The 16,908-nt window shown below is 50.5% G+C and overlaps 1 protein-coding gene across 1 annotated transcript in view; it reads right to left on the bottom strand.

The window, feature by feature from the left end:
- The window catches only part of CAPN13 (calpain 13), a 63,287-nt gene that overhangs the window by 27,706 nt on the left and 18,673 nt on the right, over nucleotides 1-16,908 (bottom strand). The window contains exons 5-10 of the mRNA XM_044262529.1: nucleotides 14,617-14,788; nucleotides 13,673-13,747; nucleotides 7,809-7,894; nucleotides 4,115-4,189; nucleotides 2,784-2,929; nucleotides 951-1,090 (exon numbers count right to left, since the gene is read on the bottom strand). Coding sequence (XP_044118464.1) covers nucleotides 951-1,090; nucleotides 2,784-2,929; nucleotides 4,115-4,189; nucleotides 7,809-7,894; nucleotides 13,673-13,747; nucleotides 14,617-14,788 — 694 coding nt within the window. The remainder of the gene's footprint in view (nucleotides 1-950; nucleotides 1,091-2,783; nucleotides 2,930-4,114; nucleotides 4,190-7,808; nucleotides 7,895-13,672; nucleotides 13,748-14,616; nucleotides 14,789-16,908) is intronic.

The raw sequence follows: 16,908 nt of genomic DNA, 5'->3' as shown, positions 1-16,908 counted from the left end.
AACTGAGACCTTGTCCCTCTACTTGCTAAGCCTCAGTTCCTTCAGTCCCACCATAAAGACAGGGAACCCCAGCATCTGATGGTTGTGGGATCTTAGTTACCTTAGTCCAGAGAGGGTGCGGACTATATGATTTAAGAACCATTCACTTTATCTTTGGGATGCATTAAATTAACTGGTAAAGGAGATGGGAGCAGAGGTATCAGATTTTCTTTTGCAACACTTTTAAGTAATATTTTATAAATCAAACTCCCTGATGAGCTCCTCACAGGGGTGTGTGTGAAGACTTGTGGGTGGAAGGATGGTCCCCCAGGAACTGTGAAGCTTGTTGGGAGTGGCACAGGGGGAGGGGAGGCAAGGCGGGGAGGAAAACCTGAACTTGGATGAATGGCTAAGCAGATGCTTGCAAGCCAACCACCAAGCAATGACTGGATTTTGGTTTAAATACAAGAGAAAAACATGCCTTCTGGTTTTATAGCCAGGATTCTTTTTTTTTTTTTTTTTTTTTTGCTTAAACTCCTCCCAAAGCTTAGTCAATGACTGTCAAACTTTCCTGCATATAAACAGCACCCAGGGAACTTGTTACAAGGTGGATTTTCAGACTCTGTTCAGATTCAGAAGGTTTGGGATGGTCCCAGGAATCTGCATTGTTACAACAGCTGGTCTTGGACCGGACTACTTTTTGACTGACAAGCATCTGAGCCTGCAGCATACCAGGAAATGCTAAGTGACACCGGAAGGAGGCGTGTCCCATTGTAAGCCTGGTCAAGACTGATCTCCTGTTAGGCCCAGGTTTTCCTGTAATTTTAGAGTTGAACCAGGCGAACTCTAGGGCCCTTTGGGTTTGATCTCTGAGGTAGTTCAGTGAAATCCCCCAGACTGGTCAGCTGCTCTCTCTGCCCAAGGAATGCACAACTGTCTGAAAAGGTAAGCCCTGGTGCAGGCCGCCTTACCTTGAACACACTGAGGCTTAGTGGAAATTTGTCTTTTGCCTTTAAATTTTGCGGGATGGTGTTGATGGACATGATGGTATTGTTGCTTTCCATGCCCTCTGGCACAGAGAAGATGGACTGCGTGTCCCTCGAAAGTCCTTCTGCATGAGAAAGAGCTGTCACTGGAGCTCAATTTGGCTTCTTTAAGACTCCTAGACCAGGGCCATTGCTAGACCAGGGCCATGCTGGTTCAGGAAATCTGAACCAAATCATCAGGAAATCTGGATTTGGAGACCTAAGGCTTTGGGTCCCAGTCCCCACAGTTACCAGTTGTTGCACAAGCTTCTTCATTTTGTGAGCCTCTGTCTCCTCCTCTTAACAGCAAGGGGGGGAAGTATGTTCCCCACTTGGTGACAATATTTCCTTAACTGTAAAGTTGAGGGCTATTTTTGTCATAAGTGGAATGTTAGAATTCTCAGGTATGTATGAGCTTGTGCATTGGTGATAACCATCAGATCCCCAAAATGCTAATCCCCAAGCACCAATGAAGACAGAAACAAACAGGCAGAGGGATGGCCACTCACGGTACTCTCCTACCCAGGTGTGCTCCTCAGAGCCAGAGCAAGAGACAGAATTAAGGTGACTAATTAAGGTAGATTCAAATACATGGAGGAATGAAGACAAGTCAAGATAGAGAGGAATGAATGCATATCAGCAGGGTCGCAGGTTGGAAAGCTCTGAGAGGGGAATGGGGAAGCACAGAGGCTCCTCCTTGTGAGGGTTGAACAAGATGATGCATTCATGGGTACCTAGCAGTGCCCAGTGGGTATTTGCTTGCTGGCTCCCTTCCCTCTTTTCCATGCAAAGAATATCTAAGAACAGCCCCAGTGTATCATTTTGCGTAGTTCATTGATATGTGCTATATCCAGGGAAGGGAACTTTGGCCCCACAGTCAGTTGAAGACCTGGAAGGTCAGTCAGTTGCCCAAGTGTGACTGGGAAGTTCCTTAGAGTCCACCCATGGCCTCCTGGTGCCAAGGTTCTCTGACCAACAAGGTGAAGATCCTGGAGTTGAAAAGAGGGACACCTGGGGGTCATTCAAGCAAGCCATTCTCAACAGGCAGGAGGTGCCAAGGAGAGGGAATGGTCATGTCTAGGTGCAAACACATGCATACTCTCTCTCTCTCTCTCACACACACACACACACACACACACACACACACAAACTTGTTTGCATAGCTTCCCCTCTCAAGGATGTGTAAGAATACTCAGGTTCACGTTCATGGGGCACTAGTTCATTCATCTGTGTGGCAAATGGGGTGCAGGAGGTGCGGGGAGAACATGTGACCCTCCCAAGGTCACACTCAACAAAATTCATCTCAGGGGAACCCAAGTCCAGGCTCTGAGGTGCCCACCTCTGGGATCTCAGGGTGCGGCAGCAGGATACACCCACCAACATGGAGCAGGAACATTCTCTTATGTCTGGATGGTGCTTTATGGGGCAAAGGGATGGTTTAACCTAAGCCCTGACTTTTGTCTAGTGTTCTTTCCATAGCTCCCCAGTCCTAGGTAATTACTGAAGAGCAGTGAGCCTGTCCTCCTCCTGGGAGGCTGGTGTAGGTGAGTAGGATGGTGGGAGGGCATGACAGGGAAGCGGAGGCCCATGTGAGATTCTCCCACTTAGCCCACCAGCAACTGTTTCCCTTGGAGAACAACTACTGTCCCTTTAGACTGGAAGATTTCTCTCAAATTCAGGCTGATGGTCTAGAATCAAAGGCCACTGAGACTTGAAGCCAGGGCAAGGCTAGGGCTGACTGCTTCCATCTGTCAAAAGAATTGCCAACACCATAACTACCTGTGGTATTTCCTGGAGTCGCACTGTTCTTGAACATCATCTGGAACCATCTTTCATGAGGCACGTTTCCTTGGTTTAGACTGACTGGAAATCGGTTACATATATGCAGGCAGGAGAAGTTGTCTCGGAAATCTTGACACGACATCCTGTTATAAGCAGATTATAAACATCATTTTACTGGTTTTGTCCCTAGGGTGGGGGGTGCCCTTCTCTCCAGTCCACCTTTGTCTGTCAGTTCCAATATTCGTGGACTTACCCCGTCCAACCCAAAGACCAGAGCCTCAGCCTGCATCACTCACTGTCAAGGATACTTCTCCCTCCTATGGTCGGGAGGACAAGACTGAATAAAATTCCGAGTTCTGCAAGTCCCTCTCATGGCTGTGAAGGATGGCTGCTGGCTCTCTCTGCTCTCCATCCCATGTGGTGCCAGGAAAACTACTGTTTCCTCTGACCCTCCACCAAATTCATTGTTGAGATCCTTATCAGAATAAAATGGTCTCAACATCTAAAATCCCACCTTGTATTGGTACCCAGTGCTCAACCCGTTATCCACAACTGACAAATTGTTGGACACAACACCTGAAACTAGTGATGTGCTTTATTGGGTAATTTAAATTTTTAAAAATGGCAAAAAAAAAAGGAAAAAAAATAAAATTCCCCCTTCTACTGTGATCAAAGTAGAGATATTGGCAATATTTTTCCTTTCTAATTTACATTTCTCTCTCTGCTTCTTGATTCTGTAGACCCAGTCTCCTTTTCACACATGCTAAATCCATTTGAATATGTTACTAAATAAACCAATGTAACCTCTCAGGGAAATGTCCTTATTATCCTTTAAGATATGAGCACATGGCTGAGAATGTGTTTTTTTAAAAAATCTGGTCCTCCATAGCTGCTGGGCGAGGACACAGATGTCTCACCCAGAGCTCTAGAGTCAGGGCTGGGAGATTAAGACCGAATTGCTCTTTTGGAAAACTGTGGAGCTCCAGGGGGACATTGTGGGTCCTAACACACAGATGTAATAATCAGGCATCCTGGTTTCCGGGAAACTATTGATTTCAAAGCTTGGGGGCCAATATTCCCTTTACCATTCACATTTCCTGGAAGTTCCAATATTTCAGAAATGAAATCCCTTTCACACAGAGAGAAAGCACACAAATAATTTCCCATCCAATGCTTGTGTGTCTTGGTGGAAAAAAAGAAATAGTCTCCTTCTACCTAGGTCTCTGCAAAGCTAATCCCTATTCCCACCAAGGTTTAGGAAAAGGGATAGAGATTGAGGGTGTGGGCAATAGGTAAAGCTTTAAAATGTGGTCTTAAAAGAAAAATACCAAAACTCGCCATCTTCCTTATTCTCATGCAGCTGTCTTCTTTGTTGGTCCGGGATTTTCTGCCATTCCAGAGACCTGAGCGTGGAGACACAGACACAGGGTTGAGAGCTCCTGAAGGACTGCATCTCGGCAAAACGTGCCCCAGCAGGAGGCTTGTCCTCCACGAGTTCTTAGGGTGCAGGGGGAGGGTGTCATTCTACCTAGTGACAGAATCTGTCATTGTCTGTGTGCTGGTGGCTTCTAAATGGTCTCCAGCCAGATTCTCTTTCCTGAGCGTTAGATGGATACATGCTATGGGCCAAGCCACGTCTCCACCAGAGCCCGTACTGACCTGGAAACCAGCCTATCCCAAACTGCCCTCTGCCTTCTCCCGGTGCCAGAGCGGGACCGCGAGAAGCCACTCCTCCCTTCAGCCCGCCACAGGCAAGCAACCGCCAAGCCATGGTGATTTACAATTCCACCTTTGAAATCCCTCTCAAAGCCATCCGCTTACTTCCATCCCTCCCGCTACTCTCCCGGTTCACGAACCCTCATCCCCTTTTTGGACTTCCCACCAGTCTCCCACCATGCAGTCCTGCCCATTTCCCTATCTGCTCTCCACATGGCCATCCAAATGATCTTTCTAGAACAGAAATCAGATTCTGACATCTCCCCGCTTAAAACACATCAGGGGTTCCCTTGTCCTCTCAGGATGAAGTTCAAGCTCCCAAAACAGATCCTTGGCCTCTGCCTCCCTCTCCAGCTATCCCCGAGGAGCTCCCCACTTCCCCACACACCCCACACTGAAATTCTGCACTCAGAACATGAATATCTTCATCTCCTTGGAAATACCTGTCCTGGTCTGCCCTGGCCTTCGTGGTGAGGCTCCCTCTGCCTGGGATGTTCTTCCTCCTTTCAGCCCTGTAACCTGAGGATGTCACTCAGCTTTCCTCCTAAAAGCCATCTCTGTTGGAAACCCTGCTTGTGCCCCCATGGTACTCCCAAACTACCTTAAGAGTCCTTGCCCTTCCTCTGAATGCACATGGCAGCCATACCCCTCCTGCCTCAACACTTGGTACCCCGTGTTTCTGGTGCTTCTTTATTTCTCGCCATCCCTCCCCGGACTCTGAGCTCCATGAACTCAGTGACGCGCTCTCACCATTACGTCATCACAGGAGTGAACCCACTGCCTTGACACTCAGGCATGCAATAGTTCTCAGCGTGCCTAATGAAGAAAGTTGCCCAGTTCACTAGGGTAATGTATTCCAGAAGCTAGTCCTAGGGTGTGTGGTAGAGGAGGAGGCCCTCACAGGCAGAAGGGAGCAGCTGTCCCTTCTTCAACCTGCTCCCCATAACAGAGACAGGCTCATAAGCAACATCCCCCAGAGGCACAATGTGTCACCGATCTCTCTCTAGAAGTGGCTTGTGTCTTTCTTGGAGGACCTGGGTCAGCTCTGTGCCGGGAGAGGAAGGAAGGGACCACCACCCACGCTTTGGACCGTAGGCTGAGCCAGTCAGATGTGTTATTGTAAAATGGCAATTTTATAATTAAGTGATAATTACATTTTCTGCAGTGTGTAAGGGAAAATAAATGTAGTGTAAATCAATATGCCATTGATTCATGCAAGTTTGCCTTTAAGTGTGTGCGTCTGAAATTTCAATTATGGCTGAGATTAGGCCATCCGGCTCTCTCCATCCCTCTCCATTCCTTGGAAAGCAGGGAGACGGTGATCATCTGATCACCTGTCACTTTCTAATGGCTCCGCTTCTGGGGGGACCTGGTGAACCCAAGCACAGCGAGGTATGTGACCCTCAGAGCTAACATGGCCTGGCCCGCTTCCCCATTCCCTGCTCTGCATGGGTCTCGCCCTCTTGAAGGGCCTTCAGAAATCCCGTGCCCAATGGGGTAGAAACCCAACTTCCCAAGCTGCCATTGGGCTCTCTGGTCCCAGCTCCCAGCACTTCTCTCCTGGGTTCCTCTGCTGGCCCTGAACACACCGTAAGCCTTCCTGGCTCAGCACAGTGGTCTGTACATCCCCACCCACCTGGTGATACGTTACTTTTTCCTGCTTGAACTCAAGTTCGATTCTACCTGTGAAGCTTTCCCTGAACATGTCAGCCCATGGGAAACTCTTCCCTAATGCCTGGTGCCCTGTTGCCTTCACCAGTCACGAGACATTTAACACAGGAGGTGAGGTTGAATCTGTTGCCTCATCTTCCGCCCCAGGCAAATGTGTCATTGACATTCGCCCTTCCAGTCTCCAACCCCAGCAACCAGCCCTGAGTCAGGGATTCTGTTAATCACATCGCCCCCTGGGCCATACTGGCAGCTTGGGGTGGTGACTGAGAAAGAAAACTGGCAAAGGCCAGAAGTTGCTAAGATTTGCTTTGGAAGAGGCAAAGGATGGAAGGAGGCATAGAGGCAAGATAAAAGGAGAAGGGGGAACAGTGAGTGAAAATGCAACACTGTTCATGGTTCATGGTGTTATAATTTCATTCCCCTTCTGAGGAGGGGATTCAGCTGCTCTGTTCTCCAGGGGGCATCTGAGCTCCCACCAGGTTCATTCTATGAATTCATGTTGCTTGCCCCCCTTCTTCTGCCTGCTCCCCCTTTCTACCCCCAGCTTCAATGTATGTTCATGTTCCATTTGACGAGTGTCCACGTTGAGCAGGCACATGCCAGCTGTTGGGGCTCAAAGACGATCAGAGTGGACCCTGCCATAGCCTGACTTGTGGCATCAGGTCAGCTTCGGGGCATCCTGAAAGTAGGGCAGGGACGCTGGCCAACTCTGCATTTGTCTTCCAGAACTTGCTTCTCCCTGTATTGACTTTCACTGCTGTTGGGTGTTGCTCACCTCTCTGAATGCTCGGCATTTCTTTTCAAGTCTTATTCTCTTTCCACCATTGCCTCTACCTGCCCTGCTGGCTGCCCAAGGAGCAGGTAACCTGTCCCCAGCTGGCCCTCTAGGGATAGCCATCTCATCCTTAGCAAAGGATGGGGACCAGGGATCAGTCTTCTTGGCAGCTGGAAAATGTTAGCCTGGCTCCAGGGAACCACTGATCACACAGCTGTGTCCCCACTGGCCAACTGGGGCAGAGCGCAGCCGTGTGGCATATGGCCAAGGGGCCTCTGACACTCACTCAGCTCCGTTCACTCCTCCTACGCGAGCAAGGTGTGAGTCCAGACACGGGTTATACATCAGAGTCCAGATCAGTAGGGAGGACGGACAACCCAGGCGGCCAGAACTTTGCCTCAGTTCCCCAACTCCCCTGAGAATGAAGTCTTTTCCTGATGGTGTCATCAGGTTAAAAATCCCATGGGATCCCTTATGGGATGAGGCTCCTTCTCTCCATCTCTCTCTGCCAAATAGGACTTAACATATGACCTACTCCTTCCCCAACGCTTTAAAAAAACATAGGTTCACAGTGGTTAAACTGTAACCTTCTGGGGGGCTAGACACCTGGTCTCGTCATCTGTACATATCCCACAGCACCCCTAACACAGCATACTTAGTGCAGGGAGCCCACAGTAGGGATCTAATAGATGCCTGGTGAATGGCATCATGGGAATGACAGGTGGACTGACAGCCACACATAGGTGTGAAATGGACAGTGAGATCCGCAGCAGGTGAGACAAAGACCGCCCTCCTGGGGCAGGGGCTCTCGGCACACCAGGCCCTCGGGAAGGCTGGAGAGAGGTTTTCGGAAGCCATACTCATCACTCCAGCGTCCTCTCCATTCAGTGTGGCCCCAGGGGTTCCACAGGCGGATAAGATCTTCCCAGCTCCTCCAGGTCTGAATCTGCAAAGAACAGAAAAAGAACCTGTCAATGCTCTCCAGCAAAAGTCAGCAGAAAGAGGGGATATGAATGCAGCTGCTTTTTACCTCCAAGGACTAATTTAACTTCTGACCTCATTTGGCTGCAGCCAGAAAAAAAATTGAAAGGAAAAAAAAAATCAATGTCTCTGTGCTGCCTGCACGGAGTTGGAATGAGGGAGGAGAAAACGGCCCCTCCTTCTGCTCAGCACCTCGAAGGGCAGACACAGCTTCATCATTCCGGACAAGACCTCCTGGAACGTGGGTGGGCTGAGATGTAATAGCAGATGCATAGCACAGGATGTTGCTGCGGGCTGCAGAGGGGAGACCTTGATGGGTCCCCAACCTCCTGCAGGCTTTGTTTCCCGCCCCCCGCCACCAGCATCTCTGTTCCACAGATGCAGCTGCTCTCCTGCCCACGGCACACTGGGAGCTATGCCAGGGTCTCCTACCGTGTGATCCTGAGCAAGGATACGGAGGAGGCTGATTCAAGACAGCCGAGGTTAGCCCTCCCACACCTGCACCCTGGCACTGCCCCAGGCCTCCTGTCACCCTGCCACTATTAGTAGGCAGGCATCTTGATGACCTGAACTTTCCTTCCTTCCCCAGGCACCATCAGCACCAGTTCCCCAATATGGAGGCTGACTCCTTTAGACCAGGAGGCCAAAGTCCAGGACCGTTGATAAGTTACAACAAAATGAACTCAATCCTTTGAACCCACATTCCCAGATCCAGGAGCCCTCAGCCTGGTGAGAGGAATTAAAGCATGGTTGTGAATTGTAGCTGGACGCTGATGGGTACTGAGGTCATCCGTGGAGGTCAATTTCCTTGCAGGGGCCAGAGAAGGGGCCCACTTGCTCCGTGGTTCCAGGCCAGAGGCAGTGGAGACAGCCCCGAGGGCAGTCTCACCACATGGAGGAGGACCCCGCATATGGAGGTGGGGCTCGGAGCCCAGCGTCGCCGGAGCACCTTCTGTCCTTCAAACTGCCAGTGGATGTTTATAGAACCCTTAACTTGCACAGGAGGAAACTGAGCACCAGAGAGATTAAGCAACCTTCCCAAGGCCACAGTGTAAGTGGCAGAAGAAGAGTTCTCATCCCATGCCAGGCACTGAATTTGGAGATGGGAGCAGAGAAAGGTTACAGCTGCTCCAGGGCCCAGACCACTCTCGGGTGTGGCCACAACCCTGACCTCTGCATCTGACCCCTGGGCCACCAGGCCAAGGCCCGTGTCGTGACCAGTAGGGCAATACCATGTAGGAACAACGCGGTCAGATGGGCCCAGAGAACTTGGCTTGGATAAGGCTCTCTTCCATCCACTTCCATCTGGCTGGCCCTATAGGGGAGGTGCTTTGGCTTTTAAAGCTGCATGGGATTGGGTGGGGCTCCTGACACAGACCAGGGTTCCCCACCCCCAGGCACTCCAGGTCTCGCACCCAGTGTATTTATTAACTCTCAGTGCCTGGTGGAGCCCACGGAGCAGGGATGTGAGAAATGGTTGCCCAGTGGCCCAAAAAGCTTAATGAGCCACCCTTAGTGCCCACCATAGTCGGGGCTGAGATGGGCATAGGGGAGAAGAACGGCCAGCAAATGAAGGAGCTGAAAGCAGGGCTCAATGAGGCATGCAGATAAACCCTTACCCCCTTGCCCAGGGGAGTCACCGCCCACGCTAGGTGCATAATAAAATATGCCAATTTCATTTATCTTCCTGTCTGTGTCCTGCCCAGAGGAGGATGAGCAGATTAAGAAACACACTGCAAGAAATTAAGGAGTCAATCCCATTTACAATTGCACCCCAAACCATAAGATACCTAGGAATAAACCTAACCAAAGAGACTAAGAATCTATACTCAGAAAACTATAAAGTACTCATGAAAGAAATTGAGGAAGACACAAATAAATGGAAAAATGTTCCATGCTTCTGGATTGGAAGAATAAATATTGTGAAAATGTCTATGCTACCTAAGGCAATCTACACATTTAATGCAATTCCTATCAAAGTACCATCCATCTTTTTCAAAGAAATGGAACAAATAATTCTAAAATTCATATGGAACAAGAAAAGACCTCGAACAGCCAAAGGGATATTGAAAAAGAAAGCCAAAGTTGGTGGCATCACAATTCCGGACTTCAAGCTCTATTACAAAGCTGTCATCATCAAGACAGCATGGTACTGGCACAAAAACAGACATATAGATCAATGGATCAGAATAGAGAGCCCAGAAATAGACCCTCAACTCTATGGTCAACTAATCTTCGACAAAGCAGGAAAGAATGTCCAATGGAAAAAAGACAGCCTCTTCAATAAATGGTGCTGGGAAAATTGGACAGCCACGTGCAGAACAATGAAATTGGACCATTTCCTTACACCACACACAAAAATAGACTCAAAATGGATGAAGGACCTCAGTGTGAGAAAGGAATCCATCAAAATCCTTGAGGAGAACACAGGCAGCAACCTCTTCGACCTCAGCCGCAGCAACATCTTCCTAGGAACATCGCCAAAGGCAAGGGAAACAAGGGCAAAAATGAACTATTGGGATTTAATCAAGATCAAAAGCTTTTGCACAGCAAAGGAAACAGTTAACAAAACCAAAAGACAACTTACAGAATGGGAGAAGATATTTGCAAACGACATATCAGATAAAGGACTAGTGTCTAAAATCTATAAAGAACGTAGCAAACTCAACACCCCAAGAACAAATAATCCAATCAAGAAATGGGCAGAGGACATGAACAGACATTTCTGCAAAGAAGACATCCAGATGGCCAACAGACACATGAAAAAGTGCTCCATATCACTCGGCATCAGGGAAATACAAATCAAAACCACAATGAGATATCACCTCACACCAGTCAGAATGGCTAAAATCAACAAGTCAGGAAATGACAGATGCTGGTGAGGATGTGGAGAAAGGGGAACCCTCCTACACTGTTGGTGGGAATGCAAGCTGGTGCAACCACTCTGGAAAACAGCATGGAGGTTCCTCAAAATGTTGAAAATAGAACTGCCCTATGACCCAGCAATTGCACTACTGGGTATTTACCCTAAAGATACAAACGTAGTGATCAGAAGGGGCACGTGCACCCGAATGTTTATAGCAGCAATGTCCACAATAGCCAAACTATGGAAAGAACCTAGATGTCCATCAACAGATGAATGGATCAAGAAGATGTGGCATATATACACAATGGAATACTATGCAGCCATCAAAAGAAATGAAATCTTGCCATTTGCGACAACATGGATGGAACTAGAGCGTATCATGCTTAACGAAATAAGTCAAGCGGAGAAAGACAACTACCATATGATCTCCCTGATATGAGGAAATGGTGATGCAACATGGGGGCTTAAGTGGGTAGGAGAAGAATAAATGAAACAAGATGGGACTGGGAGGGAGACAAACCATAAGTGACTCTTAATCTCACAAAACAAACTGTGGGTTGCTGGGGGGAGAGGGGTTAGGAGAAGGGGGGTGGGGTTATGGACATTGGGGAGGGTATGTGCTTTGGTGAGTGCTGTGAAGTGTGTAAACCTGGCGATTCACAGACCTGTACCCCTGGGGATAAAAATATATGTTTATAAAAAATAAAAAATTAAAAAAAAAAAAAAGAAACACACTGCATTTATGGGCTGGTTTAATCTTAGCACTTGAGGTCAGTTGTGACCTCCTCGTTTGGGAGGAGAAATCTTCAACCAAGTCCAGTTCCTGGGCCTTGGCAGAGAGGTTCAGGGGTCACACTCAAGGCCAAGGTCATGACAACCTTTGAGAACTCACTCTTGCTTCACCTCTCCTGGGCACTCACTGTACCCCTGGCCCTGGCCACGCTCTCAGAAAGGGTCCCCCCAGGGAAGAGTTGATGCAGGTTATCTAGTTCAGGATGATTATTTCCTCCGATGTATTCCCTTAAACGCTAGTCCCGCAGTTGTGAATGATTAGTCCTAGGAGAAGTGGTTTCAGGGCTCATGGCAGATTAAAACCAAGGGCTGTCTCATTATATAAAGGGCCTTTCCCAGGAAGGGCGGAGACATCACACCGGTGCCATGGCTCCTTTGTTCCAGCACAGATCACGCATCGATCACAGCTCTTTCCCCAAATCTGGAAGCAGTGCCAGAGTCTCATCGACACAGTCATCCAAACAACATTGTCAATGGATCAAGGCTGACACACAAGGAAGCCAATCTGTCATCCCTAGCCTGGACTTTGCACATCTGGGACGGGACTAGTGGGAAGCGGCATGTCCCTGTGGGGCCTGGAGAAATGATGGCACTGGCTGCGCCCATGGAGAATTCTGAGACGGGCTTGGGAGCATTTGGAGGAGGAGAATCTGGGGCCACTGTGACTGGGGTCTTCCTTGCTTGATCAGGGTGATCTCTTCCTTGCTCACAGGAAATGTGTTCTGAGCGCCTCCCATCCATTCTGTGATGGACGCAGAGGTTCAGTGACGTCATCTTCACAGGCCACAGAGGGACATGTTTACCCACTCAGGCAAGCGCACTCATCCATAATCCCATGAGCATTTATTAGGTGCCTCCTGTCTCCCAGGTACTGTGTAGAGGAAAGCATTTTGTGATGCATTTCCTTAAGGAGAAAAACAGGAGACAGAAGATAGTGTCTCTATTTTGTGGAAAACTCACCAAGACACAAAACGACAGAACAAGTGTCCTGGGGTCATTAAACGGGAGACAGACTGATACAGAGGGAAGGCAAAGATGAGAACCCATGCCAGAAACAGTGCCCGATCGCTCGGCATTCTGTGGGCATAAACATCTGTGGAAAGTGTACCCTGGAGCTTGGGATGGCCTCTCAGGGCCTCAAGAACATGATTAGACCTCAAGAGTGGTGGGAAATAGAGACAGAGAACCTGTGTGGGATATTGTCTCAAGGCCAGAAAGCACGGTTACCACACAGTTGGTGTCCAGGCCCAGCATTTTTAAGTAGCTGTGTTGACCCTGACCTTCCCCTCTCAGGCTTCGGCTTCTCACTTAGGAAAGGAGGAGGCTGGACCTCGGTCATGTTTTCAGGACCAAATGATACTGCACACAGTAATCACATACGCTTTTGTCTACCCCAGGTTCATGCCTGCATCAAGGAGGAGCACTGTCCGCCAACAGCTGTCCTCCCCTCTTCCATGGGAATAAAGTCTAGACAGGATGTTTCCCAGACTCCCTTGGGCCTCCGTGTGGCCCGTGACTAAGTTCGGAGTAATGGGGTCTGAGACGACATGGTGTGTGTGTTTTCTGATGGGTGGGTGCCTTCTATGTGAATCTACAAGCATCCCCTGGCTTCTTTTGCTTTCCCTGGATAGAAGATGGCCATCCTCGGAGCAGCTGCCCTGGGCTCACGGGGAGAACCCACGTTGCCGACGGCGGAGTCACCTAACAGCTATCAGCTCTGGGTTTACCTGCTTCTCTGAGATAGGAATGAACTTTATCTTATTTAAGCCCCTGTTTTTTGGAGGGCCTCCGTGGTAGCAGTTTAGCTGGTACATAAACCCTTCCAGGGCTTGCCCTAGTCGTCTGGGTGGTTCTTTCTTCTTTCTTTCTGGGCTAACCCCACAGTCTAGTGGGACACTCAGCCCGTCTGTGATCAGCACAAGACCGCAAGCGCTCTGGTGGGTCCCTGGGGCAGGAAGATGCTGGGCACCAGAATTTCTGGATGAGTGGAAGGAATGAGGCCAGGTGGGGGCTTGCTGAAGGCATGGGATGCTGACTCCTGTTTTGAGGAATAAGAAAGCCAGACACTCCCCACGGGAGACTTACCCGCTCGGCTCCAGTCACGGTGTACGCGTGTTGACTCACCAGGCCATTCGTCAGGCTCCTGGCCACACCTGTCGGCTTCAGAGGAGGAAAGCAGACCAAGCATTACACATTCACAGGTTCCTCAGAGGAACAGAGAAGCACAGTTCAATCAGCAGCTAAACTGTGGCACTGGAAAGGCACAGGCTCTTGGGAGTCTTTTCTACAGGGACCGAGTTTGCAGGCTGCTGGGTGGTTGAGGCCGCAGGCATGTCATACCTCCGGAGATTACCCCGTTTCTGACAGAACCCCAGAGTCCCGAGGCCAATGTGGACTGCTTCCTCCTCTAGTCCCTCGTGCTTAATGACACGCGGCACAAAACACGACTGCTGGGTGTCTTGTAGGAGCCCGGAACACCCAGCACCCATACGCTGTGAGAAACTAAACTGCATGCTAGTTTTTGGGGGGTGTTTCAGATTGGGGTGTGTGACCCAAAGCCCACATGTTTAGAGAGTGCAGGAAATATTCTCATGGATAGGGAGCTGGCCGTCTCAGAATAGACTCCAAAATAATTTGGAGGGTCATCCTAGCTTTTCAGAATAGGACATACTGACCTTGGGATGCCACCCTTGGAGCCAGTGAGAATCAAAGGGCTGCCCAGTCCCTCCAGACCCCATTATGCCTGGTCACACGGCTGTGCTAGGCAAAGGCCGCAGGGTCAGGCCATAAGCATTCGAAGCCAGCTCAGCTACTTACTGGCTGTGTGAGGCTGAGAGTTTTCCTCAGCCTCTCTGAGCCCATCTCCTCTTCTGTAAGTGAATTCTGCAGCCCCTGTCTTAGAGGGAGGGCTGCTGTGAGGATGGCATCAGGCACAGTGCCAGCGCCCCATGGAGCCCGCTTGACCATGTCTTACTAGCTGAACTGGCTGGTGGTTAGATACTCCTGGATGAGGAGTCGAGTCTGCTCACCTCGGCCAGCGTGGCGCAGGTAATCAGGGAGCCTGCCTTGGCCGCTGTCTTCACCATCATCACCAGGTCAGAAGGAAAGTTCAGGTCGATGTTAGTGACCACTCCTCCCGTGAGGTCCACCAGGGCGTCAGGGAGGAAGCCGTAGTGCAGGTTGGCATAGGACCCATGGAACCTAGAAGAGGGAAGTCATGTCAGCCCCTCTAAGGCCTTTGGTGAGACGCTCCAGGAAGGGAGCTTGCACACCTGACCGCTGCGTATCGTCCAGTGAAGGATCGCCCAGTCCAGCTCCGGACCATGGCCACCTGCCATCTATTCGCCTGGATGAAGGTTCTGCCGCTGTCCTTCCCCTGGTCTCCCGGGGCTGGACAGCCCCATAAGCAGCAGTATCATGCAGGGGTCAGGAGTGCAGGTGCTGGAGCCTCAGGCCAGAGATCGAATCCCAACCTCTCCATGCCTGACCTTGGACAAATTACTTTCACGTGGCAAGCCCTTAATAGACATCGGATATTAGGATAATGAATATCCTCTGTTTCCTGTTCTGCTTCACAATAGTGACAAGTCCTCGCTGTGTGAGGGGTCCCGTGCTAGGCACGGAGTGTTCAAAGGTAGGCAAGACCTCCCCTCCAGGAGCTCAGCCAACAGCCTGGTGCCCACCGTGGCCACGAGCAGCCTCCGTTCTGCAGTGCAAGGCGGGATCCAGATCTCCTGCTCTCAGAACTGACCTCCTCATCCCAGGACGGTCAGGGAGGCCAGGCGACTGTCCTGAAGGTAACGAAGGGGAGGACAAGTCTTACCTAACACATGGTCCAAGCAAGCCACGTGGAACCTCATCTGTGTCCTCTACCGCACCTCTTCCCACTCTTGTGTGGGGTTTCTGCTCCTTCCCAGGCTTATTGTCCCATCTCCCCTCCTCTCCGTTCTCCCCCAAACCTGAACAGCCGCAGTCACTCATTAGGGAGGCCGAGAGATCCCAGATTCAAGAGCCAAACTGCTTGGGTTCAGCAGCCTGTTTCCCCTCTCATGAGCTCCCAGTCATAGGCGGGAGGCTGAGATGTTCTATGGCTCCCTTGGCCAGCAAGGGTAGGGGCACTGGAGAGTCCACCTCCACGGGCGGTTGTGACGGGTATGCTGGTCCTGGCGCGTGTGGCTCGCAGTGGGTGGGCTCGTGGCTGTCCCTGTTGGGCACAGCAGATCGACGCTCCCCCTGCTCCTGCCTGCACTAGTTGCTCCTTCCCAACGGCACCCTGCCACAGGGACACTCTCCTTAGAATAACTCCTCCAGTTTCTTTGCATCCCTTGAGGATCTATTTGCTCTGAAAGCTTGTGGGTCCTCTTGGAGTGGAGAGGAACTGCCCGTCAGTCTGGGGGGCTCTCGGAGGGGCACAGGTCTGAGCTGAGTTTATAAGGGTAATGCCAGTGGGGCGGGCATTCCAGGCAGGAAGAATCCCTGGAGCCGGAAGAGCATGGCAGACAGGGGCCTTGTGAGGGTGCTCCCGGGAGAGAGGCTATGCTGACCACTGACGCAGGGCCAGACAACAGCAGATTTGTTTTTAAGTTCCTGTCAGCGGGGTCAACTGGAAAGGCTCCGAGGGAACCCCAAGATTCAGACAGGGGAAACCCATGAAGATCTGAATCTGAGGCCAGACAGGGAGAAGACTCTGCCCCCTGGTGTCAATCCTGCCCAGCGGGAGTCCTCCCCACCACTGCCCCAGTCACTCATACTTCTCACCTGTGACCTTCTCATCTGGCCCCAGCCACAGGCCAGGGGCAGTAGGGAAGCTCTGACCAGGGCTTGCTTTCTGGTAATGCAATTCCCGTGGGGCTCTGGGCCCTAGTTCTTCCCTGTGGCTCCTCTAGGCGGCCCACAACCCTCCCTTCTGGGTCTTTCCCCTGAGAACAGCGAGGTGGACCGGGTAGGCTCCTGGGGCCCCTCAGTCCTTTCTCTCATAGTCCCACCCCTGCCACTTTCTCCTCCTGGGCACCGCCCAGCATTCACATAAATTCACGTCAGCAAATATAAGTCAAATAGCCACTGAAAGCAGGACAACCACCCAGGCACAAATGCCACTAATGCTTACAAGTCCTTTATAACAGGAAACTAAGGATACACAAAAGGCCATTCTGCAGAAACTGCCATGTGACAGGTAGATCTCAACTTGTTTTTAAAACTGGTTCTAGGGGTGCCTGGGTGGCTTAGTGAGTTAAAGCCTCTGCCTTTGGCTTGGGTCATGATCCCAGAGTCCTGGGACGGAGCCCCACATGGGGCTCTCTGCTTAGCAGGGAGCCTGCTTC

The sequence above is a fragment of the Neovison vison genome, chromosome 8, assembly GCF_020171115.1.
Source record: "Neovison vison isolate M4711 chromosome 8, ASM_NN_V1, whole genome shotgun sequence".
NCBI classification, from domain to species: domain Eukaryota; kingdom Metazoa; phylum Chordata; class Mammalia; order Carnivora; family Mustelidae; genus Neogale; species Neogale vison.
This window is presented reverse-complemented; position numbering and strand designations above follow the sequence as displayed.